The following is a 25819-nucleotide window of genomic DNA, read 5'->3' on the forward strand; positions in this document are numbered from 1 at the left end:
CCTTGCAACTTAGACTCCTTTAATTGTCGTATCTGACTGAGACTTCTAGCCACAGATTCCTTACCGTAGATTTATCCCCAGGCCTCAGACTGCACCCAGAATTTTTTGTGTGAGTAATAGGTGGCGTTGTCAGTGTCATCCGCGCTGGAGGTGATTTGCACAGTCCCTATAAAGGTACCACCCCAGCACACTGACGTCAGTTCTTTTCTTTCCTTGCCAGTAAGGGCAGATCCGGAAAAGAGCTACCCCCAGTCACTTTTTGAAGATTGTTTGAGATTTTGTCTGCTAGTATTGCAGGGATATCAGCAAAGAAGCCCTGTGGTACCTGTCACCAGCAAATGTCGGTGACGGACCCACACCTCTTTTGCCTCTGGTGTCTTGAGTGCTACCACTATGCCAAGACCTGCGGTGCTTGCCACACTATGCATCCAAGGGCCTTGAGGGAGCAGCCCCTCAAGCTCCTTACTGCTTGATGTGAGAGGCCTCCATGGTCTTAATCCTGGTAGAGAGGAAGATCCCGCGATCGGTCGCAGAGCCATCTATGTTCGTTGCAGTCATCCGGGCAATTGGGTAAGTCCCACAAAAAGAAGGTCAAGAAGATGAGGAGGTCTTCGACTTCGGTCCGTCCATCAAAGTCATCTGATAAGACGAAAGAATGACTACATTCGAGGCCTGGCTCCACGGTTGAGCCTGCGCTATTTCCACACTGCCTTTAATTTCCTGGAGGCCAATCGCTTCATATTTGGGTGGCCCATTCCTGTGGCTTGCCTTTAGGCTCTGCGGATTTCGAAGGGGCCCCTGCTGATCTTCAACTGGCGGGATTGCTCTTGGCACCAGTCAGGCCCCTTGTATCCATGAATGGATCCGGACTGGTGCCGGGTTAGCCACCTCCACTCCTCCCTAGCGTCGGCTCGTCTGCCGACTTACCCGGCTCTGCTTGCGCAAACTGGCAACGTCATCCCCATTCTCATCTCCAACTTCCTCCAGGCCGGAGCCTGTGCCCTATTCCTATTGGCTACAACCAGAGGAAGATTCGGAGGGGCCACTGGAACTTGAAGAATACCAGCCCCCAGACTATACAGCGGACATGTGGTGTGAGGATTTGGCAGACGCCAGTGGACTAGACACCTTTTCAGATACTGCCTTGGTCTCTTCTCCTACCTCATTTGCAGTGGTAATGGGGCCGGTAGCTGAGGTTCTGGACCCTCAGTTACCCACTGTGGCAGTTAAGGCAAACGTCTTGATGGTAGTACTTCAGCCGGGAGTTCCCATTTGAACCACTTCTCCTGTTTAATGAAGGCCTCATGGCAATATTCCCTCGAATTTCTTTCCCTGTGTGCCATTGCAGTAAATGGCCTATGTACACTGCAGCCAATTTCATGTGTGTCAAAGACGTGACAACTCACTAAGCAAGCAAGTGAGCTACCAGGTTCAGTGGCGTTTGCCAGAAGTGAGATCACTCACCCTTAAACCCAAGATGTCACCTCAGGGCTGACCCTTGTCTCACTCCTAGCCCTTCAACTGCCACCTGTTGATGAAAGGACCAGGATTGGACACTACCGAAAGTTAACAGATCGTTGATTAAGTATTGTATTGTAATTAAATTTATATAGCACTTATTAGACCTAACAAGGTGTTCAAGTGCTTTATGCCAATCTGCACTTTGATCGGGTACCAAGATAAGGGGTTAATCCAGCGTTTATTTTTGTTAAGGGTTAAGTCTAGCTCTCTAAAGTAGACAATTCTATGTCTCCATGTCCACTCCAGTGTGTTTGAGGTGGATTAGTATTTAAGTAGGATCATTAGTGGGGGAAGGATATGAATCCATGCAGATGGTCATTGCGATTAGTAAAGGAGCAAGAGCAGATTATGCTACAGTCTCCCTCCACGGTTTCTAGTTCCTTAGCTAAAATTTGAGGAAAATTTGTTTTTAGGGATCCTGTCTACAGCATAGCCACAATTCCTTATCTCAGGAATCGATTCTGTCAAATGTATCCTCACATTTCGAGTTCCCCCCCCCAAAAAGCTAAAGTCCACACCAATACATTGACTTATTAAAAATGAACCAAATGAGGATATGGTCTTTAGGTAATATTCAGAGAGTTCTATTGAGTTTTGGGTATCAAGCGTTATATGATTCTCTTAGCACTTACAGACACCTATTGATAGGTACTTAACAGAAAATGTTTTCAGTGACTTTCCAGAAAACTGTATTATGAATGATCAGATAATTAACTACACTGTAAAAGTTAATTAAAAATAAAATAAAATGTTAGCCGGGTTTATATTAAAACTTTTTTAGAAATGAATTGCCTGTACAAGTGCAAATGACATGCTAATTGGGTCATTTGATCCATGATTGAATAACAAATACAAAATACTCCATGACAAATAAAATTGGCATCTGGTATCCGGTGTAATTTATCTCTGTTAATTACCGAGCCAACGGAAATTGGGTTTGCCTGTCCTATTACTCCTATTTGTAACATTTATCTCGGGTAGCTACTAACCGATTATATCTTGTGGTAAGAGGCTGTACTAAAATTGGAAACCGTGTAAATTGTGCTCAATTTCAATTCTATTTCTATTAGCGTTTGTGTTAAAATGGCTGCAAATTGAATTCACTCCCTACTTGGGTTTGACATATATTGTTGCCCTATTGCATTCATTGCAAAGCTATTATACTCTATACTTAATTTAAGGCCTTTGGGTGAGTCTTTTTCACCCACTCAATTTTTTTTGCTTCAGATCCTTCAGTTACTGGCCGAGACAGTCAATCCCATTTTGGACCAACCGATATAAGCATTGTAGTATTACTATTTGTTTTCTATTGTCATTTTGCGTCTGTCCTTCTGACCCTATTGTTCTGCAAAAATAACTATTTTACATCTGAAATCAGTCTGCGAATGGTAAATAACACTTAAAATTAATTTGAACAACTAAAAACCCCTTCTCATGTGGCAATCATGTATTATAGAACCACTTTTCTCTCCTAATATATTTTTATACTGCATATGAAATAGATTTCTTGCCTTTTCTCCCCAATGGTAGGTTTTCTGACTGAAACTGGAAAGACAAGAGCTAGCATTATTCTCTGCAGTGCAAAGGAGTGTTCCTTCCAGGTTACTCAAATGGGTTTCAAGGTGAGCCGTATTTGCTACATATGTCAATCATTTAAAATGTTTTCTGTTATTAGTGCATGGTTGGCTTCACTAGTGCGTTTAAAAAAAATCTATAATTGTTTTAGAAGATTCACTAGTTCCTTGTAAAACAGTTGTAGATGATTAGTCCATATGCATAAAAAATCCCTTTAGCTGAATACAGCAAAGTGCAATATTATGATCACTAGCCTTAAAAGGATTTTAAATTTGAATTGACAAGGTCATAATTATGCATTCCAATGTTTCTTGTTGCTCACAGAAGTACAGTAACCACTTAATGGCAACATTGTTAATTGTTCATCCTTGATACTTATGCAGATTAATTTATTTGTTGGGATTCCAAAGCCAGCAACCACATCTCCTAGATAAAGTTTGAAAATGCATATTTATCTGATATCCTGTTTTAAAGGAAACTAATTTCTGTGGACCTTTGTGACATGAACAAATCCAAAATCTCTGCATCTGACAAATGTGGTTTTAATTTTCGTTGCCTGCGGTTTTTCTACACCGTCTTTGAAAAAATCCCTCTATCTTCATTACTTTTTAATTTTGTTTGTATTTTCAGGCCATGTAACATCTTTTGCTACTGATCTATGAATTTGTGTCATTACTCTTTCAGTTTGCATTTTGCTTTAGATCAGGGGCGTAGCTAGAGCTTGTGGCGCCCGGGGCTATCCTTCAGATTGCCCCCCCTGGGGGGGGGGGTGCTGGGGAAAAAGGACGGCGAGCACCTGAAAGTGGTCCGAGAGACACATAGTATTGCCGCTAATAGTCAGGTGAAGCTCACAACTTCTCCTCCACAGGCAGCCCACTGCTAAGCTGAGGTCTGGAATTGGGTGTGAAAGAATTTACTTAGGTCGAAACCTGAAACCTGGCTGCAAGACACTGATGACGCTATAGTCAATCTTGCCTGTCCTCCGGGCTATTTATGTTTTAGATCTAACCGCCATTCTAGAGGTGGAGGTATCGCCCTATTTATCAAATCCGCCTTCACATGTACCTGGACGCTCCTGCAGATTGCTGGATGCGAGAGTGCGTTGTTTAAGGTTACCATTAGCCCTCAGTTCTCGCTGTCAGGGATGGTTGTTTACCGCCCCCCAGGCAGCGATGTAGCTTTTAGAGGTGCCTTTCCGGAGGCTGTGAGCCTATTGGCTAGTGGTTGCGCAAATTTTTCGATCTTGGGCGACCTAAACCTCCACTTCGATAGGTTAGAGTCTCTGGCCATCAGTGTTTTTTTGGCTGACCTAGAGGCCTTGCAGTTGATCCAGCTTGTCTCTCAGCCTACACACGTGGCCGGCCACACTCTTGATCCGTTTTTTACGACTCTCTCGGATGCCCAGATTGTGGCGGTTGATCCTGTGATATGGTCTGACCACTATCTGGTGTCTGCCTGGCTTCCCCTCCCTGCCAATCCCACTATTCCTCCTCCTTTGCGGATACCTCGACGCCACTGGAACAAACTCAGGTTAGAGGACCTTCACCGCATTATGGGTGCTGAGCCTCTAGGTCCGCTGCTGAATGTTACCTCGGGCTATGACCAGTTCTGTAACTGGATTACCAGGGCGCTGGACGTCCTGGTACCTATCATCTCCAGTAAGTCCAGTCCCCGGCAGGCTAGCCCCTGGTATGACAGCGCGCTGCGTGCTATGAAGTCCTCTTGTAGACGGGCAGAAAGGGAGAGGCGTAAGTCGTATGATGCCGATAAGAAATCCATCTACCTGGCCTTAGTTAAGCTTTACCATCGAGCTATATGTAGGGCCCGGGCGGCGTTTTACGCAGCCGAATTCCGAAATAGCCTCAATCCTACCAAAACCATCTTTAAAACCATAAAAGACCTGATGGCAAAGAGAGTTCCTCCACAGTTGGATAGTTCCACCTCCCACTGCGAAGCCCTAGCCACTTTCTTTCTGGACAAAGTTAAGAAAATCTACCAGGCGTTTCCGAGCACACTGCCACCAGTGATTCCCTGGAGCGGCTCTAGTAGCTGTCCATCGCTGCACTCCCTTCCCACTCTTTCTAATGAGGAGTTTGCTAAGTGGGCCCTGCGAGTCAAGTCTGGCTCGCCCGCAGACCCGGTAAGATCTGCTCTCTTCAGGGATGTCGCTTTTCAGGGACGCACAGTACTATGCTCTCTAATTAACCTCTCCCTGACTTCCGGCCAGGTCCCTGCCAAGTGGAAGCAAGCGGTGGTTTCCCCGATCCTAAAAAACCCATCTCTGGATCCGCTGAGACCAGAAAACTACCGCCCTATATCTTTGCTCCCGTGGCCGGCCAAGGTCATGGAGGCCCATGTAAATCTGGCCCTCACGGAGCATATGACCCAAGTTAATGTCCTGGATCCCACGCAGAATGGGTTTCGTGCTGGCCACAGCACTGAGACGGCCCTTCTGGCAATGGTTGAGCATTTGCGGATGGTGCTCGATGCAGGTCAAACGGCAGCGCTTATTTTATTAGACCTGAGCGCTGCCTTTGACACTGTTTCCCATCGCATCCTGCTACACCGCCTGCAGGACATTGGCATTTGTGGTTCAGCTCTGCAGTGGTTCCGCTCCTTCCTCAGTGATCGCTCCTTCTGCGTTGCCACCCCTCCATTTCAGTCCAAGTACCATCCTTTGGACCTGGGGGTCCCTCAGGGCTCCTCGCTGAGTCCTACGCTTTTTAACCTGTACGTGCAGCCGCTGGCTGAGGTCGCCAGGCAATGGGGCCTAACCATGGTCTCCTATGCTGACGACACTCAGTTGGCGGTTACGATCAGCGGGGATGCCAAGCAGGATGCCCTCAGGTTCCGAAGTGGACTGAGAGAGGTGGCCAGCTGGATGAATAACAACTGTCTCCAGCTGAACGCGACAAAAACGGAGGTGATGATCGTTGGAAGGGAAGCGGATCACTGGGGGGACGGATGGTGGCCTCCGGAGCTGGGATCAGCGCCGGCCCCTGTCCTGGAACTCAGGAATCTGGGAGTATGGCTGGACCACACGCTAAGCTTTGTGACTCACACGAAGAGAGTGGCGGCCTGCTGTTTTGGAGTATTACGCGGGCTAAGACCCCTGCTCAGATTTTTCGATGCTCCTACAAGACAGCTGGTCATTCAAGCAATGATTATCTCTCGGCTGGACTACGCCAGTTCACTCCTTTTAGGAGCGAACCAAGCCGAGATTCTTCGTCTACAGCGAGTCCAGAACGCTGCGGCTAGGGCGGTGGTAGGTTTGCCCCGAACCTGCCCCACCTCTAACACTCTGCGGTCCCTGCACTGGCTCCCGATAAGCAAGCGAATCCAATTCAAGGCTCTTTGCCTGGTTTTTAAAATTCTTAGAGAGTTGGCACCCGTGATACTCAATAAACTGCTCTCTCCCTACGTTTCCACCCGCTCACTCCGATCTCTTGGACAGGCCTTGGTGGTTGTCCCCCGTTTTAGACTTAGTCGGATGGGGGGTCGCTCCTTCCGCGTGAAAGCTGCAACCCTCTGGAATGCGCTCCCCCTGGAAATCCGCCTCCTGGATGATTTGATATCCTTTCGTAGGGCTTTGAAAACCTTCCTGTTTTAAATGTTTCCCTGTTTTTAATGCTTCTGCTTTTTTGTTACTGGATTTAGTATTGTGTTGTGTTTACCTTTCCCTGCGCCAGGACGCTCCTTCGCTGGAGCAGCTGTGCGCATTAAAATGCAAATAACATAACATAACATAACATAACAAGCAAAAAAAATCCCTTCCTCTGCTCGTCCTTGAAAAATGTACAGTAGCTTGAGGCATGTTACCTACCTATGCCTTCCACAGCTGGAAATGGAAAAATTGAACAGCAGGCACCCTGGACCAGAGTACCTGCTTGTTTTTGAGAAGTGCAGGTACTCTGTAATTAAACGTACTATGTCACTATTGAGAAGTGCCGGTACTCTCCAATTAAACGTATTACGTCACTCTTGAGAAGTGCTGGTACTCTCCAATTAAACGTATTACGTCACTCTTGAGAAGTGCATGTACTCTCCATCTCAAAATAAAAAAGTTCTGGTACTCAGTACCTGCCCATTTAAAGCACTGATGCCATCCTAAAACACAAGTGCTAAGCAAAGTGGGTACACTCAGGTCTACTTTAGTCTTCACTATCCACCGAATAGCAGCTCAGTTGCTTTGTTAGTCTGTCCTAAGTGAGGAGGAGTGGGAGACGCCTTAATATAAGCCTGACATGGTTTTATTCTGCTGTTTGTGGAGTAGCTGTTGTCCCTTTTATTTTCAAGCAAGGTGTTTAGGGTACTAAGGAGCTGAAGGTTTTTGCCTGCACTTGGGTGTTGCAATTGGGGCATGGATATTCACATAGCTTACCCAATTTTTCTTTTAAAGGGGTGCTAGCGTCTGATGTGGATTTGATCGGGTGAGAGCTGACATCAAGCACACTCCTTTTCTCACACGTACTATTTATTCCCTCCCTTCTAAATATGTGTGTGTCCGTGCATCTTTATATAGGTGTGCACATATGTCTACGTGTTTATCTGTGTTTGTCACTGCACCACTTTTTACAGTGGTATTTATGCATTATTTTTGTGGAACTATATATGTGACACACACACACACAAATATGCCATTGCGGAGATGTTTTAAAGCACGGGCAAAGTGGGCAATTGCCCAAGGCCCCCATCTTGCAAGGGGCTCTCTGCGAAAGAGAACATGTTCTCTAGCTGGAGAACATGTTCTCTAGCTGTCTTCTGTGCATTTGTTTATCCTAAACTTTAAGGTATAATTCAATATTGTGTGGTAATATAGGGCTTGAATTAGCAAAAAAATGGGTAATAGAATTAAAAGGTGTTCCAAACAGAGACCTCCTAAACCATTTTTGCATGAGACCCTTAAGATGACAGTGACCACTCAAGCCCTGCCTGCCACAAATCTTCGGCAAATGCTGGTCCCACGTTTCTTACTATTATCCAGTATTATGGGTGTCTTTCATAGATTCACATGCCTGAACCATTCCCCGTCGTCGAGATGGGAGTCCCCGGTACATAGAAAAGTAATGTCCTATAGACATACATAGAGAAAAGTAGGCCTAAGGGCCTTGCCTTAGTAGCATATCTATGTCTTTTTATAAAAAGGACCAAACTCAAGAAGGTAGCCAATAAGCTACCACCTCCCTCTAGAACCTTACTGCCAGGAGCCTCAGTCTCTCAGATTTTCTACCGCACGTTGTTCTCCTCAGGTTTCCTAGATTTATCTCTTTTCCTCACAGAAATTGGATATTTTCTTCTACAAACAACAATGGCTGATCAGCAGAAGAAGGGGCTTTTCAGAGCCTGTTCATCTTGTGGTAAGAAGAGACTGCACGTCGATGAAAAGCGTGACACTTGCCTCTACTGTCTTTATCCTGATCATTCTGCAAAAGAATGTAGAATTTGTAGAACATTCTCTACAAAGACACTTGAAGACAGGGAAGGAAGACTGCTCCTCTGGTTGAACAGACTCAAAACCAGAGATGATGTACTGTCTTCAGAGGAAGGTGAAATGGCTTCAGTTTCATCAAAACTATCCTTGAAGAGGCCAAGGGTTGCTTCCCCTAGCCCTACAGACGTTCCTCCTAAAAAGACTACCACAAAGTCTTCTGAGGTACAATCCGTCACGTCTGAAAAGGAGGTTCCCACCTTCAGAAAGCCACCTCAGTCATCGACGACGAGTTCGTCGACGCTTTCTTCAAGTCTCCACATCGACGACCACGGTGTCAACGACGATGGCATCGTCAGCCTCTTCATCGACGACGACGATAACTCAATCGTCGAGGGCGGGTAAGCCACTGTCATTGATTATACTTATAAAAAAAGCAATCGACGTTGCTTAAAGGTCCGTCGACGGCATCGTTGACGACGACACCGTCGATGGCGAAACAGAAACCGTCGACGCCTGCACCGACGACGAAGACGCCATTGACATCTGGCGTATCGTCGACGAAGACATCGACGACGGTAAAGGCATCGTCGACGTCGAAGATATCAGCGACGAGCACGCCGTCGACGACGGAGGCACCGTCAACGACCACACTGTCGACGACAAAGGTACCGTCGACGACCACACCGTCGACGACAAAGATACCGTCGACGACCACACCGTCGACGAAGGAACCGTCGACGAAGGAACCGTCGACGAAGGAACCGTCGACGAAGGAACCGTCGACGAAGGGAACGTCGACGAAGGGAACGTCGACAACCTCACCGTCGACACTCGAAAAACAATCGGCGTCAGCACCGTCGATGACACCGACGACGACAACATCGTCGACGCCATGGAAAAAATCAGTTTTAATTCCGCCAAAAAGGAATAATAAAAATCCTATTATGCCAGATCTAACATCCCCAAGTAGGGTACAAAGATTACCCCCATCTTGTCTCCTACAGGATGATGAATCAGAAGATGACCAGTATGAGCAAGCTACTAGTCCTTCAGATCTCATTGTAAAGTGCCAGAGCACAGAGGAAGATGGAGATGATGTAGTTTTTACGGAGGAGACTGTACATACACAAGTACAAAAACAGGTCACTCCTATGGTTTGCCTTCCAGTAACTATTGTCTCAGATCTTCAATTCTTGATCGAAGACTACAAAAAACGATTTCCTGAATCACCAGCGGCCCCTTCAAAGGAGAAATCTCCAGCATCATCCAAACCGCACCCATCTCCAAAGACGAGACCACCACCTCTGGATCTCCCTCAGGAGAGAGAAACGGTTCATAATGTTCAGTCCTCAGACGACGAGGGCGAGGAACCAGAAGAAGGGGAGGTGCGGGATGACCTGTCCAATAACAGAGATGATGAGGATGATATCGCTCATTCTCCGGCCACACCTGAACCTCATACTTCGGAATCCCCACCAGTGGACATTGGCGGATTCCACAACTTGGTGGAAAGAGCAGCCACGAGATTCCACATGACTATAGAATCACATGAAACAGACTGTTTCCTATATGATTTTAAAGATCCGATCAAAAAGACAGCCAGATCAATTCCCATAATTGATCACATATGGGAACAAGGTCAGCAATTGATGCAAACACCAGCATCGGTCTCTATAGTGGTGCCCAGACTGGATAAAAAGTATAAGGCACCAACAACAGCACCTACCTGCCTTAATGCGCATCCCAAACCAGATTCTGTAGTCACCCAGGCGGCTCAAAAGAATTCAAGAAATCCGTCCTCTCCACTGTCAGCACCACCAGACAAGGAGGGCATGAAATTAGACAGCATAGGCAAACGTTTTTCAACCACGTCAGCCATGACTATCAAAGTAGCTAACGCCATTGCACTACTAGGGAGATACAACAGGCAATTGTGGGAAGCCATTGTTCCTTACCTGACAGAAATACCTGAAGACTTAAAGGAGGAAGTCCAATCGCTCCTAAAGGAGGGACAAACGTCAGCATCAGAAATCATCGATTGCGCTGTAGATGTCGCAATGACAGGCTTCAGACAACTGGCAGGTGCAACAGTCTTACGAACACAAGGGTGGCTCAAAGCACCATCCTTCCGCCAAGAAATCCAAACTAAAGTCTTAGACATGCCCTATGACGGACAGCACCTATTCGGTGAGAAAATAGACGAGGCCCTACAGGCAATCAAAAAAGATACAGACACGGCACGAGCTCTAGGCACGTTGCAGTTCAAAAACCAGTCCTTTCGAGGGAACAGGGGTAGAGGTCAGCCCTCTTACAGAGGGTCATACCAAGGAAAATCCTCATACTCCTATAATCAAGGCCGATCCCAATACCAGCAACGGCAAAAGCAGCAAGGTCGCCAGACCTTCTATGGGAGATCAAACTTCAGAGGAAGAAACCAGAGGAAACCAGCAGGCGGACGCCAATGACCGTTTCCAACAGCCAGTCCCTCCACCTTCTCATTCTTTCAAAATTGGAGGCAAACTAACACACTTCCTCCACAATTGGAAATCAATAACAACGGATCGGTGGGTGCTCCAATTAATCCAATACGGACACTCATTGGAATTCAGTTCAATCCCCCCGATAACTCCTCCTCGCAAGATTCAACACAGACACCTACGATTACTCCTTCAAGAAATTTCATCAATGTTGAAGAAAGGAGCAATAGAGCGAGTCCCATCAGCTCAAAAAGGGAAGGGATTTTATTCACGCTTCTTTCTAATACAACAGAAAAGGAAGAAATGGAGGCCCATAATAGATCTCAGGGCACTCAATACATTCTTGAAGAGCCAATCATTTCGGATGGTGACCATTCAGGAAATCTTGGGATCTCTAGAGGAAGGAGACTTTATGACTTCTTTAGACCAGCAAGACGCATATTACCATATCCCAATACACAGGTGCCACAAACAATTCCTAAGATTCGCTGTAGCAGGGCAGCACTACCAATTCTGTGTCTCCCATTCGGCCTCAAATCGGCACCTCGCGTTTTCACAAAGTGCCTCTCTCTAGTGTCAGCTTTCCTACGTCAGCAAGGACACCAGGTCTTCCCCTACCTGGACGACTGGCTAGTGAAAGCACCATCTATGGCAGGCGCACAAATGTCTTCCAACGCCTGTCTCAATATTTTCAAAAAGCTGGGCCTGACACTCAATCACGAGAAGTCAACCTTACAGCCCTCCAGAGTTATAACTTTTCTAGGGGCAACTCTAAATACACAAGAACTAATGCATAGCTCCCCCTCTTGGGAGAGAGCGCCTCTAGGCACAACTGAGTGGTGACCGGCGGTCTTCTTCCATACGTCTCGAATATATCAAAAGTTCAATCCTGACACATAGGGAGTGATATTCCCACTTTCACGATTTATTAAACACATTGCAATTTCATGGTTCAATAGTGGTTAATTGAATAGTTCATATTCACGAGTTGACAATCGATGATGTGTATATTGTCAAAACAAATCCCGATGCATTTCGGGCCCCGCCCTTCGTCAGGGGATACTCTACAAACAAAATAAAAGAATCAACGTATCAGAACGATATCCACATCTCAATCAGTACTAAGACACAGCAAAAATAGGCGTGGGAGTAAAAAGGAAACAAGGTCCATAACCAACCGATCTGTGAAAAAAAGTGGGGGGAGTGGTGTGATAAACGCAAAGAAAGATTAACCAAAACGTGAGCTAACGATGAAAGAGTGTAGCACCCCAAGTTTAAGTGTGGCTACATAGAATGAAAGAAACGGTGGTTGAAACTGATGGTGATGAAAAGAACGTCAAAGCGTTAGCTCGCAAATGTGCTAAGACCGTGAAAGAGTCCGCATGCAGGTATTAAGAATCGCCAGTAATGCGTCTCGAGAGCGCAGGTCCCTAAAGGGTACTCACAGTCAGCAGACTAAGCGTGCATTACGCGGAGTTCCCGGTTAGCGTCTGTGTACCAAGCGGACCGGTGGTGAGCTGGGAATTGATGTGAAAAGTGAGCGACAAAAAGAAAGGACTATCAAGAAACGTTCTCAATAGTGGGCGCCATATTGGAAAGTGTATTAGTCAATAGTGAAAGGAAAGAAGGTGGACTTAGTGAAAAAGAAGAAAAGTGTGAGTTGAATTAGACTATCGAGAAATCATTAATACAGTTAAGAAAACATGGAGATATTAAAGGTAACATTGGAATTCCATGCGATCATTCAGTATCTAAGTGTTAGATCCAGTCGTGGGGACAATTTAGTCATCAATATTTCTTCGATGCAACTATCCTTTGAGGAAATCAAGACCTTACAAAAGGGCCAATCATTTGTCCCCACGACTGGATCTAACACTTTAGAATTGGAGGTGAGCGCCTTCAAACTGATACGTAACATCAGACTCAGACACTATTTTCAGAACACCTGCCCGATGCCACTACCAACAGATGACATGCTCAGAGGACTTCGCCCACATAGCACCTTCATGGCACCTCAGAGTCACAAGATCATCGATGCATTTGAGAGTTTGATCAAACAAACGAGATTTCCAATTTACCATTTCAACAACCAATGAAACATGGTAACTTATCAAAGAGAGAAAGGAACACTCTACAAAAATTGGCTGACAATCCCACCATCACTTGTCAGAATGCTGACAAGGGCGGCACTCTAGTGATCATGGACACGAGTTTTTATGAAGAGCAAATTGAGGCTCACATATTGGACACCAACACATACGGCGTCCTCTCAAGGGACCCCACCAGTGATTTCACCGGGGATTTGGTCAATATCATCAATCATGCTTTTGACAATGGCACTATAAATGACAAAACCAGAGAAAGGTCAGCGAGCTACAAGCTCTTTCCATTCAAGATTCCTTCATGCAGTTCAAGGAAGATAGAGTAATTTTAAGGACTAATCCTCGTTTCATTCCTAAGGTCCCTTCGGACTTCCACTTAAATGAACCACTAGTCCTCCGATCATTCTTCCCAAATCCTAGTACTGCAGCTGAACAATCCCTTCACTCTTTGGACCTAAAGAGATGTCTTAAATTTTACCTGGACAAAACAAAACATTTCAGGAAAACGAATCAGCTTTTCATTGCCTTCAGCAGACCAAGAAAAGGCAGGCCACTTTCCAAACAAAGCATTTCACGATGGATATCCTCTGCAATTGCCTTTTGCCATGACAAAGCCGGAGACCGTTACACTCCAAAGTCCGAGCTCATTCCACAAGAGCTGTGTCCACATCGGCGGCACTATTCGCTGGGGTGCCAATTCTGGACATTTGCAGGGCAGCGACCTGGAAGTCGCCGTACACATTTACCAGGCACTACTGCCTGGATACGGAACTGATGCAGGAAGCAGCTGTAGGCCAGGCTGTACTTCGCAATCTATTCCAGTGAGATGAGCCTTCCTCCTTCCCACCATCCTTTGTTGGTATGCACATTTACTTCTTTATTCTGTTTACTTGTTGATGGTTGCTAGTCGTATGATATGTATTATCTCAGACTGCTTATACTGTCTCATCACAAATGTGCATAATGTATTGCTCACTACTCTGATTCAGGCATGTGAATCTATGAAAGACACCCATAATACTGGATAAGAAATGCGTTACTTACCTGTAACTGCAGTTATCCAGTATTGGTGTCTTTCATAGATTCACATGCAACCCTCCCACCTCCCCAGGAAGGTTTCACCTCTCTCTCTATCATATATTACGCCTACCTAGCTTGGTGCATACGAAAATCTGAGAGACTGAGGCTCCTGGCAGGAAGGTTCTAGAGGGAGGTGGTAGCTGATTGGCTACCTTCTAGAGTTTGGTCCTTTTTACAAAAGGACATAGATCAGCTACTAAGGCTAGGCCCTTAGGCCTACTTTTCTCTATGTATGTCTATAGGACATTACTTTTCTATGTACCGGGGACTCCCATCTCGACGACAGGGAATGATTCAGGCATGTGAATCTATGAAAGACACCAATACTGGATAACTGCAGTTACAGGTAAGTAACGCATTTCTTCCGGGTATCCCTCTCTGTTGTTACCCTGTGGATCCTCCCCACCGATCTCACTGCGCTTTTGCATATCAGACATGCCAGCTTAGGAGGGTGTTCTTTACTTCCTTTGATGCCAAACGTTGGAGCTCTCTCGCCCTGCATACATCAGAACTAGCTTCATTCACCTTTAATTCTTAAGTCTGAACTGACATCTACTGATCAAGCATGTTTGTCTAGCAGCCTTGGTAGCTTGCTGTGGTCACTCATTGCAGTTTGTCATTCAGTCATTCAGATCCTGGATTAACCATGGCTTCCAATAGAGCTTGTCTATGTTTTGCCTCCTCCCTCGGAGCTCTAGGACTGTGACCTGGAGCTACAACCAGATGATAAAGTAAATGAAATTGAAGCTAGCAGGAAAATATGAGGTTGGGTTTATAATGCAATAGCCATCCTAAGCAGGTCTTCTCGGCTCTTGTAAGGCTAGTGTGTTCAACATACATGCAACATGCACACCTAAATTACAGCGCATGAAGAACAAAGAGATAGAAGTGAACCCAGTAGCAGCGATTCAATGGGTGTTGCTCAAAGACTTACTTATTTAGGGATTTTATTTCCCAACTTTTAAAGGCAAGTACAAGTCTTCCTTAATTTGCAACTAACTGATGTCTTTACTTATGTAGTTATTGAGAAATTATATACATCACTGCATGCCACGCTCCTGTTTACCTCCACATGCCCGAGTGCACTGCAATTGGATGTCTCCAGACATGGCTGCAGGTCTGAATGAGCTCATCATCAGTCTTTGACCTGGAGGAACTGAAGTGGACTGTGTGTGCCGCGTGCGTCAACTGAGCGCTTTCCGCGCACTGAAAGTCTCAGCCTAGTTGGGCGCTTGGAGTTGGACTTCCGCGATTACTGTTCCGAAAAGATTTGCATGAGAAACGCTACGCACCACAAACGCTGAGGTACGTCGCGCACCGCGGTGCGTGCGTGCCGTGCGCAGTGCGCTGCAGGCAGCCTTTTTTGCTTTTCATTCTGGCAAGCAGGTGAGCACTGCACAAGCAGCGCTTACGCTTCAAATGACGGCCGCCCTGCATTGGCCCGTTGTGGCGGCCTTTATAATTTGGGTACACTGACTGACAGTAGTGTCAGTGAGTGTACCCAAATAATTTATAAAGGCCACCGCAACAGGCCAGTGCTGCGCGGCCGCCGCCCTCAACTTAGTGCTGCCTGGGGCGGACCGGCCCTGCCCCCACCCCCCCTCCCCTAGCTTCGCCGGTGCTTTAGATGTTGTCTTTTTGTCTTTGTTTTTATGTGTTTCAGTTTATTTTGTGTGAGCCATTCTTTTTTTAAATGACAGAGAACGTGTTTTGTTTACCTTTTTTGAGGCAACATTCATTCAAACTTTGTCTCATTTAATCCAACACTGGCTTCTAACACAGTTGACAGTGAAGTTATGCTGTTGGGAACGTATTGGAACTGGACAGAGCAGTATTGCTTGGTTCTCCTAGTTCTAGCACTAACGAATTTATGTGAAATTGTATGTACCAAGAATAAGAGCAAATGTTTGATTAGAAGAGTGCTGTACAAAGGGGCCATTTCATGAAGATAGTATAGAAATAAAAAGCAAAGCTAATAAACTGTTTGTTAAAGGAATGGAGCATTTTTAATCCCTACAGAAGCTAGTGGGACAAATGTAAGGATTATTGGGTGGACACTATTGGGATAAAGGTGTTTAAGGCCGCTTTTGAATTGAACAACTACTTTTTGACTAGCATGCATTAGTGGTACGCATAACTTCTCCATTTACTTTTTAAAATTTTTTTGGCAAACAGTTAATCTCGGACTTTGTTGTAGTTTTTCAAGCCTGTGATTGGATAGGCAATGACCATTTTCCCACAGAAATGTTAGTTAGGATTGCTGGTACCAGCCACCTGGAAAGAAGTTGATGATAAACCACAATACGACTATGGTACTGCATATCAAGGTGACTCTGTACTCAACTGCACAATTGTTCAATAATCGATGAAAACAGGGCATTTAAAAATGGATATGAAACTAAAATATTGTGAAATGTTAATGGTTTTAGTTCTGGCTAGAAGAACAAGTCCCAACACTTGACCAGTGGAAATAAAAATGAAGGTTGGTTTAATAACGACTGCAAGGCAGCAAGGTGTTGCTTTAGGAAGTCTCTTAGAAAATATATTTATTCACTAGAGCCTGTGTTACTGGCTTGTAAGATTGCTCAATGTGGTCATAGGAATTTCCTCATAAAAAAGGCAGCTATTCCAAAAGCATGGAAAAACTATGTATATTTCAGTTAGAGTAAATAACTCTGTTGGCTTTTGGAAACAGGTAGCTGCTGGATATTTGACGAGGGTATTGGAAAACGAATATCTGAAATTATTGAATTGCAATGGTGGGAATAGTGTGTGCACTGGGCAGGAAATGATCAGTGGTAATGGAGAAACGTTTGCGGAAAATGAAGTGGGCGGAAATGGGGGAAAGGTTTGCTATATCTCCAGTAATAGCTGAAACACTTGATATAGGTAATGGTTAAACCTAATAAAATTATAAGTAAGAGTAAAGCACCAGGCCCTATGGTGGTCCAAACTTTATTATTCCAGTAAATTTTTTGTTATGGGCAAATATCCTTCTACTGCTTTTATCACCTTTACCAGGTGAAAGTCATTCCTCTTCTATAGGACACATTATTACCTAATTGCTTTCTAAAGGGCGAAAATAACCTGTCTTCTTACCAGTTAATTTCTTTGATAAATTCTTCATTTAAAATACATTCTCTTCTTGTACTTAAAGCCTTAGTAAAGTGGTCATGGAAGTGCTACCTGTTACCTGCTAAATAAGTTGGGTTCAGTTCTGTGATGGGGACGAATCACCAAATAATTACACTTTATTAACGAACATGGAAGTTGGCAAAATAAGGACATTTATTTGCGTGTTTTTTATCAACTTGCGTGCAGGTTTTGATCCCAGTACCCTATGGAAAAAGCTAGAAAAAATGGGATCCTGGCTCAAAGCAAGGATGGCTCTAGGCATTCTTACTTTTCTCCATATATTTGACAGATCTTCCAGCCACCCTGAGGCTTATTAATGAAAATCCCCCAAATAAATGTATTACTGCATGCTATCAGTTTGATCGTGATGAATTGCACTGCAATGGGGCTTCAACGTCAATTAATTAGAGGCATTGAATTTGTATTTATTTTAAACTGCCAAAAAGTAGTTTATTTCTTTGGGTCTATAGATGTGAATTTTACTTGGAAATTAGGAAATGGCACTCTTGTCAAAGTTAAAAGTTATAAATGCATAGGGGAGATGTTCCTAACGTCTCTTAAATGGACTGTAACACCATGTCATTATATCTAAAATCCAATTATAACATCAGAAGAGTTATATTGGTTTAATCATCTAGGTGGCGGATTAACTTTAAAGCATGCTATAAATATTTATTTACAAAATAGTCCCTCTAGTTTTAAATGTAAGCCACATTGTCCCCCTAGAACTTAAATCTCTCTAAAGTAATTGATGGGACAATACTTAAGAAGTGTGACATTGTCTGTCAAATCGTGTAAAAGTGCTAAGTTGGATTGGCCTCATTGCTTGAATAGTATTGTTTTTTTTTATATATATCTTTTTATTATAACCAAGCAGAAATGACAACATTACATTGGTGAGAATATAGTAATAACCAAACATTATAACAACATAATACAATGTGTATCTCTACCCTTCTCAAAGCCATGCATCAATTAAACATCTCCTTGCTGCAGAATGCCATCAGTCTCTGCCTGAATCATGGAAAGTACAGTTTCTCCCACGGGTGGAGAACACTGATTGCCCCTGTGCCCCTGTAGTCATTCCCTTGAATAGTATTGTTGAACATTTAGGTATCCGTTTTATTATGTGAATGCTAAGGGCCCGATTACTACTTTGGCGGTGTTGGAGCAGGCTTCCACAACAGCGCCCCTCTCCTACACCGCTAAAGTCGACCGCCACCCACCTGCCAGATTATGAGTTCCCACCTCCACCGTGGGTTTGATGGTCCAATGGACTGCCAAACTCTTAATCTGCCCTTAAATCCTGAAACATCCACTACAGCCCTTAATTAAATCTGAGAAGCCCTGGAATGAAAGCGCATGTGAATTATAGATTCACTACATTTGGTATTGCTAATGCATATAAAGAAGGCCTACTTGATATGCAGTACTTACAGAAGAGAGCTTTCCTTAAAAGGAAATTTCAACATGTGCCACTTGATGCTGTAAATGCTTGTATGTCAGGAAGAAATCATTGAAGTACCTTTATGAGTTAAAAAGTAGACTGGAACCTTCAGATTAGATTTTGTTTGCACCTTACCCTAGACTAAGTAGAATTATGTTCATGCATATGGGACAGCTAGTCCCCTTAGCGAGAAGATTAAAGTGTGCTTGCTACTATAGAGCAACGGATGAGCTATCCCAATTGTACTCCTTTATCCAGCCTTTAACACCTTGCGTGCGGCCCAGATTTTCCCCCGGTGCTGAAAATTCCAATCGCGGGCGTGGTCATGACGGAACGGTTCCGTCATGAGCACAGCGCGACCGATGCTCATGACGGAACCGTTCCGTCATGAGCATCGAAGGGGTTAAGAAGATTTTTGAGAGAGACTAACACATGTCCTTTGGTTGAAGGCTACTTGTTTTTAACCCTGTTTGTCAGTTGTAATCATTGTGGAAAATTTTAAGAAATCTTGTTTGAAAATATATTGTTTTATACCATGAGTAATTTATTATGTTAGGTGCGTTTGTTTTCATGAGGAGTAATGTTTGTGTACGAAATGTCGTAATAAACATAATATTTTACTATCAAAATATAGAACATATAAAATGGTGGAGATACATACATACATACATACATACATACATACATATATCCTACTGGCGATAGCCATTAGGTGGTTATAGTTAGGATCAAAGTTTCCATAGGAGACACATTTTTTGTTTTGCAGATAACTTTGGCACCGCTTGATGTATCTCCCTAAAATTTTCTTAAAACTTCCCCTTTTTGGTTCAGCAGCTGTGTTGAATGCTTCGAGGTGATCGGTCAAGCGGCGGCCAAGAATAAAGGGGGCGTCTAAAAATGCGCTTTCCCCGTGTAAATGGGGATTTTTCATTTTCTTAACACAACTACTGCCGAACTGCTGAACGCAATTACACCAAATTTGGCAGAAAGCTAGTAGTTGATCCAGAAAGCGTGATTTTTGTTATTTGGTGTAAATCAGTTGAATAGTTTCTCAGATATCCAACGTAAAAAAAAATATAGAATCTGGGGATGCAAGTCCTTGCAATGGACTAGTGGATCCTACAAAAATTTGATTGGCTGCCAACACTTCAACGAGGAACTGTTGGCAGCCATCTTGGGACTCCGATTGAAGTGAAAAATAAAGAAAAGAGGGCAGGGTTTGAAAACCCTACTGGGGTAAAAGGCGTTTTTTTTTTAATTTGCTGCGGACTCGCAGGTGAATCCACAGCAAAATTATTAAAAAAAGACGTGTGGGCTCCCATGCATCTTTCATATAAAACTCCCGGGTGGGCCGAATCCTGTGGGCATGAAACCCGGTCAGGCTTATAAAAAGCCTCAGGAACCGCTACCTCCCTGGGTCAATTAATACTGTAATACTGTAAAAGAGGGACGGGGGGCTCACCCCCGTTGCCCCGAGGACCGCTATCTCCCCGGTGCACCGACTTTATTTAAAAAAACGTAAAAAAAATGGGCGAGGCCGTAGCTCTGGCGACCTCCACCTCTCTGGGGCACAAATAGAGTAATTAAGGCAGTCCGTTGCGGATCCCCACCCCCGGAGACCACCGCCTCCCTTGAGCAAATTTGAAGAAAGGAGCCCTAGATTGCCCTGGGGACCGCCATCCCCCAGGCGAGCTCCAGTAATGTACCAGGGTGCCTACCCCCAGAACTTTGCAGTTTGCTATGGCATGGTGGGAGCACTGCGCCCGCCATGCCATAGCAAACCTGCTCTGCTTTCAGTAAGCAAGAACAGAAAATGCTCTTGCTTGCTGAAACCGGAGCAATGTCGGTTTCCTTTTCTACTATGAAGAGAGCAGGTAAACAGACACTTTGCTCTGGGACCCAGGACACAGCTCCCTGGGTCCCAAAGCAATGCCGCCTCACGCAGGAGGCGGGGAGCCGGCAGGGACCGCGGGGGCCTTCAGGTTCCCCCTGTGAATTGGCATGGCCCCTGGCGATGGGGTCCCCGGTGCCGAAAACGTTCCAGGAGTGGGGCCGCTTGCCTCCTGAGGACCACAGGACTCGAGTGGACTTTTTCACCCAAGCAGCAGTGTGCCAGGAGTTGAGTTAACAGTGTGTTGGAGAAAGGGGTTTGGCGTCTGGCGATCTCTTCGCAGTCCAGTTGTGTGAGTCTTAGTGGAGGTAACAGGAGGGCTAGTTGCCCCCCAAAGACCTTCAAGAGCTAAGGGGGCTTCATCCCCCAACTAGCAGTGCACCATGTCATTTGAGATCGTCAATGATCCCACTGACCACATCATGAGTGATGTGATGTGTAAAGTCATAATTAGTGCATTGCGGTGGCGTAGCTTATAGTTATCTCATGTAACACAGACTGTCCGTATTTCAAGTATAACTGGGATGTGATAATCTCCTTATTCCATGATTGTAGAGTATATTTATATTTATAAGTGCTTTATTCTCCGCATAGGCATATGGTGATTGAATGATTCTACATTCTTCATTAGACAAGGGCAGCCGACACATGTTTCGTCCGAAGGCTTTCTCAAGGCTGTGTAGATAAAGATGTTCCTGAGGCAAAATAAAATGTTCCGGAAGTAACGCAAATTCGGTGAAATTATCACTCAGTTGTTGTAAAATGGACAGTCATGACAGATTTCCTACGGGATGGTAATGATGCTTCTGGAGACCATGAAAAGTCTGTGAAACTTGCAAGCTGACGCAGCCTCCTGAAGTCCTGTATGTGTGTGTGTGTGTGTATGTATGTGTGTGTATATATATATATATATATATATATATATATATATATATATATATATGGTTTTGATTGTGTTGCGCTAAATAAACCGTACTTGGTTTAACCTCTGTTGCGAGTGCCGATTTGTTGCTGGTTGCAGACCTGCGGAGCGTTAATATATATATATATATATATATATACATATTCACTGAAAAAACCATAGGTTTGACACCAGTTATAGTTAGCTGGAAATGTTACTGACATAAAACCATTGAAATTCCCACGTTATAGTTAGTTGGACTCACTATAACTTGCGCTCCTGCAATTGACTGCTGATGACGTCACATATTATATCACTCATGACATGGTCCGTGACATCACTGATGACACCATCCAGTGAATGTGTGTCTTTCTGAAAAATAAATATGTTTTATATATGTATATGTAAAGGTCGATGGAACAATAAATATTTAAATAAGTGTCGAAATGGATGTTTTTTTTAAAAAAAATTGATTCGTTAACTGGCTTATTAAGTGCATCTTTGTGAATACATATGTTAGCGAGTATTGTTTAAATATTTAAATGTTTGTATTAGTGTTTCACTTTGTGTATAAGTGGCTGCATGGGTTGGTGAGTAGCTACATGTGTGTGTATATGGGTTATTAGATTTATTTTTAGTATCAGTATGAGTGTCTGTATGGTTTGGTGGGGGTGTTACTTAGCACATAGATGCATCAATGACTGACTCACTGTTTGTATGTGTTTCGAAGACAGCATATGTGCAGGACTGTATGGGTGGATGAGTGTGTATATGTGTGTGTTAGTGAGTGAATGACTGTCTCACTAGTGTCTTTATCAGTAACTACATATGTTTTAATCTAGTATATGTGAGTATTGATGTATCTAAGTAAGTATATGTGAGAGTGAGAGATTGAAAGAGTTCTTTTTTTTTTTTGTATCCTCATTTGCATTCATAGCTCCAATCTATCAAAACAAGAACTGCCACAGAGCAGGAAATCAGGCTGCGCCTCTGTACTGTCTCAGCGTCAGCTGGCAGGGATAGCATAGGGGAGGGTGGCAGCCAAGTCCCAGCAGTAACTACTCGCAAGCCATGAAACTCAAGCGTAAGGGCAATTTTGTTGGTCGATAGTGCCCGCGGTGCCAGGGCCCCAGAGGCGCCATGGCATCTTGCCATAGGACCAAGGGTGAGCAATGTCTGCATTAATCACAGGACCTGGGGAAAAAAAAGAAAAAAAACCCCCAGGCTCAACGTGACTACTCCAACTGTTTCCAAAAAGCTCTCCTACCCTGGTTCACACCCCTTGCCAGATCGAGTTTTGAGATCTGGTGGATTGAAGAACGCCATTCGTAGAAGGTGGGCGGCAAGGCGTCCTTCCAGTGCCTACAAATTTCCCTACGCGCCGCCAGAATGGAATAAAACACCAGGTTGGAGGCAGCGCTGCGGGATTTACCGCTCAGTCCGAAGATGACAAGGCCGAGATAAATAGAGATGTGAGAGTCCAATATCGAGGACAGTTTGCTACCTATGGAATCCCAAAATTAAGTAATTTGCGGACATTCGTACAACATGGGAATATCAAATGCTGCCTCTAGTCCACATCTTGGGCAAGAGACCGGGCCTGTCAGGGAGAACTTTGACAGCCTCTGCGGGGAGTAGTAGGCCCTGTGCATTGTAAATAGATGGTTCCTGCGGAGCCAGGCTGGTTTGACCAGGTCCCACATCACCCCGCAAGAAGTTAACCAAAGTTCTTCCACGTCTATGCCTGGCATTGAGTCAGCCCACAGTAGTGTTGGGAGGCGAAATTTGCCGTCTGCTTCCTTTAAGATCTTATTGTACCAAAGCGAGATCTCCTTCTTTGCAGGTGGATTGTCCAGCAGACGCGTCACTAATTCGCTACATCCCCCTATAGGTAAGCTGCTGTTCCGCGCTGACTATGTGCGGTATGCCTGAGCCCAGCTAGATATTTGTATATATTTGAATCTTGACAGGCTTGGCCCGACTTTGTTGACCAAATAATCCCAAGGGAGTAGAGATCCATCCATAAACAGGTCGCCCCAGGAAATAATTTCAGCCTCTCTAAGTGGTAGTGTTAATACATCTTCCGCCCAGGCTGGGGGCGCGGATAAATCCCATATAGGAGCTCTACTTGAGTAATAACCTAGTTTGACCGTGTGCCTCACTTTATGCCACATATTGGCCATGCCCTGTAGTACCTTCAATTTTTTTTTTTTTTTTAATTTGGGATCTCCAAATTTAAACAAAAAGCTGCCCTGTCCAACTCCCTCACAATTCAGCAAAGTGGAAAACATATGACCTGCGCCTGTTTCTGTTGGTGTTTTTTAATAACATTCGTGCTTTTGAAATCTGAAATGCCCATGCATAAAACTGAAGATCTGGGCCCGCCAGGAGATTGAAAGAGTTCTTGTTTAAATAAGTATGTGTTTCTATAAGTGATTGTTTAAGACAGTAAGTATGTGTAAGTTTCCTTAGAAGTAAGGTGGTAGTGTGTGTATAGCTGTATATGCAAATAAATGGATGTTCAATAGTTTATTTGCATGTGTGAGTATGTGTGTGAGTAACTTTTGGATGACTGTCGGTGTGTAACAGGATGTATAGGTGTATCACTACATATGATGAGTGAGTATATGTATGAATGACAATATAGAACTGTTGGTGAATGAGTGGATGTGTATATAGATGGTGGAATTACTGAATTGGTTGTTGTAACTGGTATGGGTATCTCCTTTTTTTGAAAATGTTAGTTTCTATTTTTGAATATGTGTTTCAAGGGTTACATTACACTGAAAGGAGGTCTGTCACTCTGTCACAAGGATGGTGTCATCAGTGATGTCATCAGTGATGTCACTGACCATGTCATGAGTGATGTAATATGTGACGTCATCAGCAGTGCATTGCAGGCGCGCAAGTTATAGTGAGTCCAACTAACTATAACGTGGGAATTTCAATGGTTTTATGTCAGTAAAATTTCCAGCTAACTATAACTGGTGTCAAACCTATGGTTTTTTCAGTGAATTTAATAGGTTGTTTAAATGCTAATTCCTAACTATAACTGGTGTGAAACCTATGGTTTTTTTCAGTGAATTTCATAGTTTTTTTAAATGCTAATTCCTAACTATAACTGGTGTGAAACCTATGGTTTTTTCAGTGAATTTCATAGGTTTTTTAAATGATAATTCCTAACTCTATATAGGGCCTCAAACCTATGTTTTTTTTCAGTGAATTTCAAAGGTTTTTTAATAGCAAATTTCTATTGCTATCAAATATAATATTTTTTATAATGAATCCTATATTGTATATTTATGTAATACAATGTTTTATATCTATATTCTTAATTTTTTAATGTTTAAAATTTTTTTGCCGTGGGGCGTTCCCTGTGCACGTACCGGTGAGCGCGCCGGTCAGCGCAGTCTTGCGGCGTGCTCCGGTGCGCGTACCGGTGAGCGTCCCGTTAGCGCTATTGCCGCAAATGAAAACATCATCGTGACGTATCGCGTAGCCGCGTCATACGCACGGCGTAAGCGCACCCGGAAGCGCCCACGCGCATACGAACGCGCTACGTAAGCGCCCCGGGGCGCGCCCCGGGTTGCGTAGCGTAAGCGCGTCTGGTCATGTGACCTGAAAATAACACTTTTCATTAGTTCAGAACAGTTTTGGTTTCCAAATGATGAAAGCCCGAGTCATTTGACCTGAAAATAACACTTTTCATTGGTTCAGGACAGTTTTGTTTTCCAAATGATGAAAGCCCCCACCTATTTTCCTCATTCTCACTTTGTACTTTGAGTGAGGAAGACCTGTTGAAAGACCTATTTGTACTGAAAAATGGCTACAGTAGCAGCAGCAGCAGGAGCATCCCAACCACCACCACCACCACCACAAGGACCACCACAACACCACAGTGGTGGAGATGAAGGAGGAGGAGGAGGAGCAGAGGAGGTTCCTGCCTGAAGATACTACCCCATATAAGCCAAAGGAGCACATTATCTGGGAGTTTTTTTCAATCCCAAAGGACCTCAAGAAAGTAAATGCGCCAAAGGTTACTTGTCTAATCTGTGGCATTGTACTTTCCAGGGGGAACCCTAACAAAAAGTACTCTTTTGGCAACAACACCATGATTCGCCACATGCAACGCCGGCACCCTAACAACTATGCTGTGGCAGAGGTCAGAGAACTGACCAGAAACCCTCCCCAATCTTCTCCCAGCACCTCCCAAAGTAAACAACCCACTCCATCGGGTCCAGAGACAAGGGAGATGGTCC

At 44.3% G+C, this 25819-nt stretch overlaps 1 protein-coding gene across 1 annotated transcript in view; it reads left to right on the forward strand.

The window, feature by feature from the left end:
- The window catches only part of ZZEF1 (zinc finger ZZ-type and EF-hand domain containing 1), a 1733356-nt gene that overhangs the window by 262478 nt on the left and 1445059 nt on the right, over window positions 1–25819 (forward strand). Inside the window, exon 10 of the mRNA XM_086954803.1 lies at window positions 3052–3143. Within this exon, the coding sequence (XP_086810929.1) occupies window positions 3052–3143 (92 nt within the window). The remainder of the gene's footprint in view (window positions 1–3051; window positions 3144–25819) is intronic.

This window comes from Lissotriton vulgaris, chromosome 2_1 (assembly GCF_964263255.1).
Source record: "Lissotriton vulgaris chromosome 2_1, aLisVul1.2, whole genome shotgun sequence".
NCBI classification, from domain to species: domain Eukaryota; kingdom Metazoa; phylum Chordata; class Amphibia; order Caudata; family Salamandridae; genus Lissotriton; species Lissotriton vulgaris.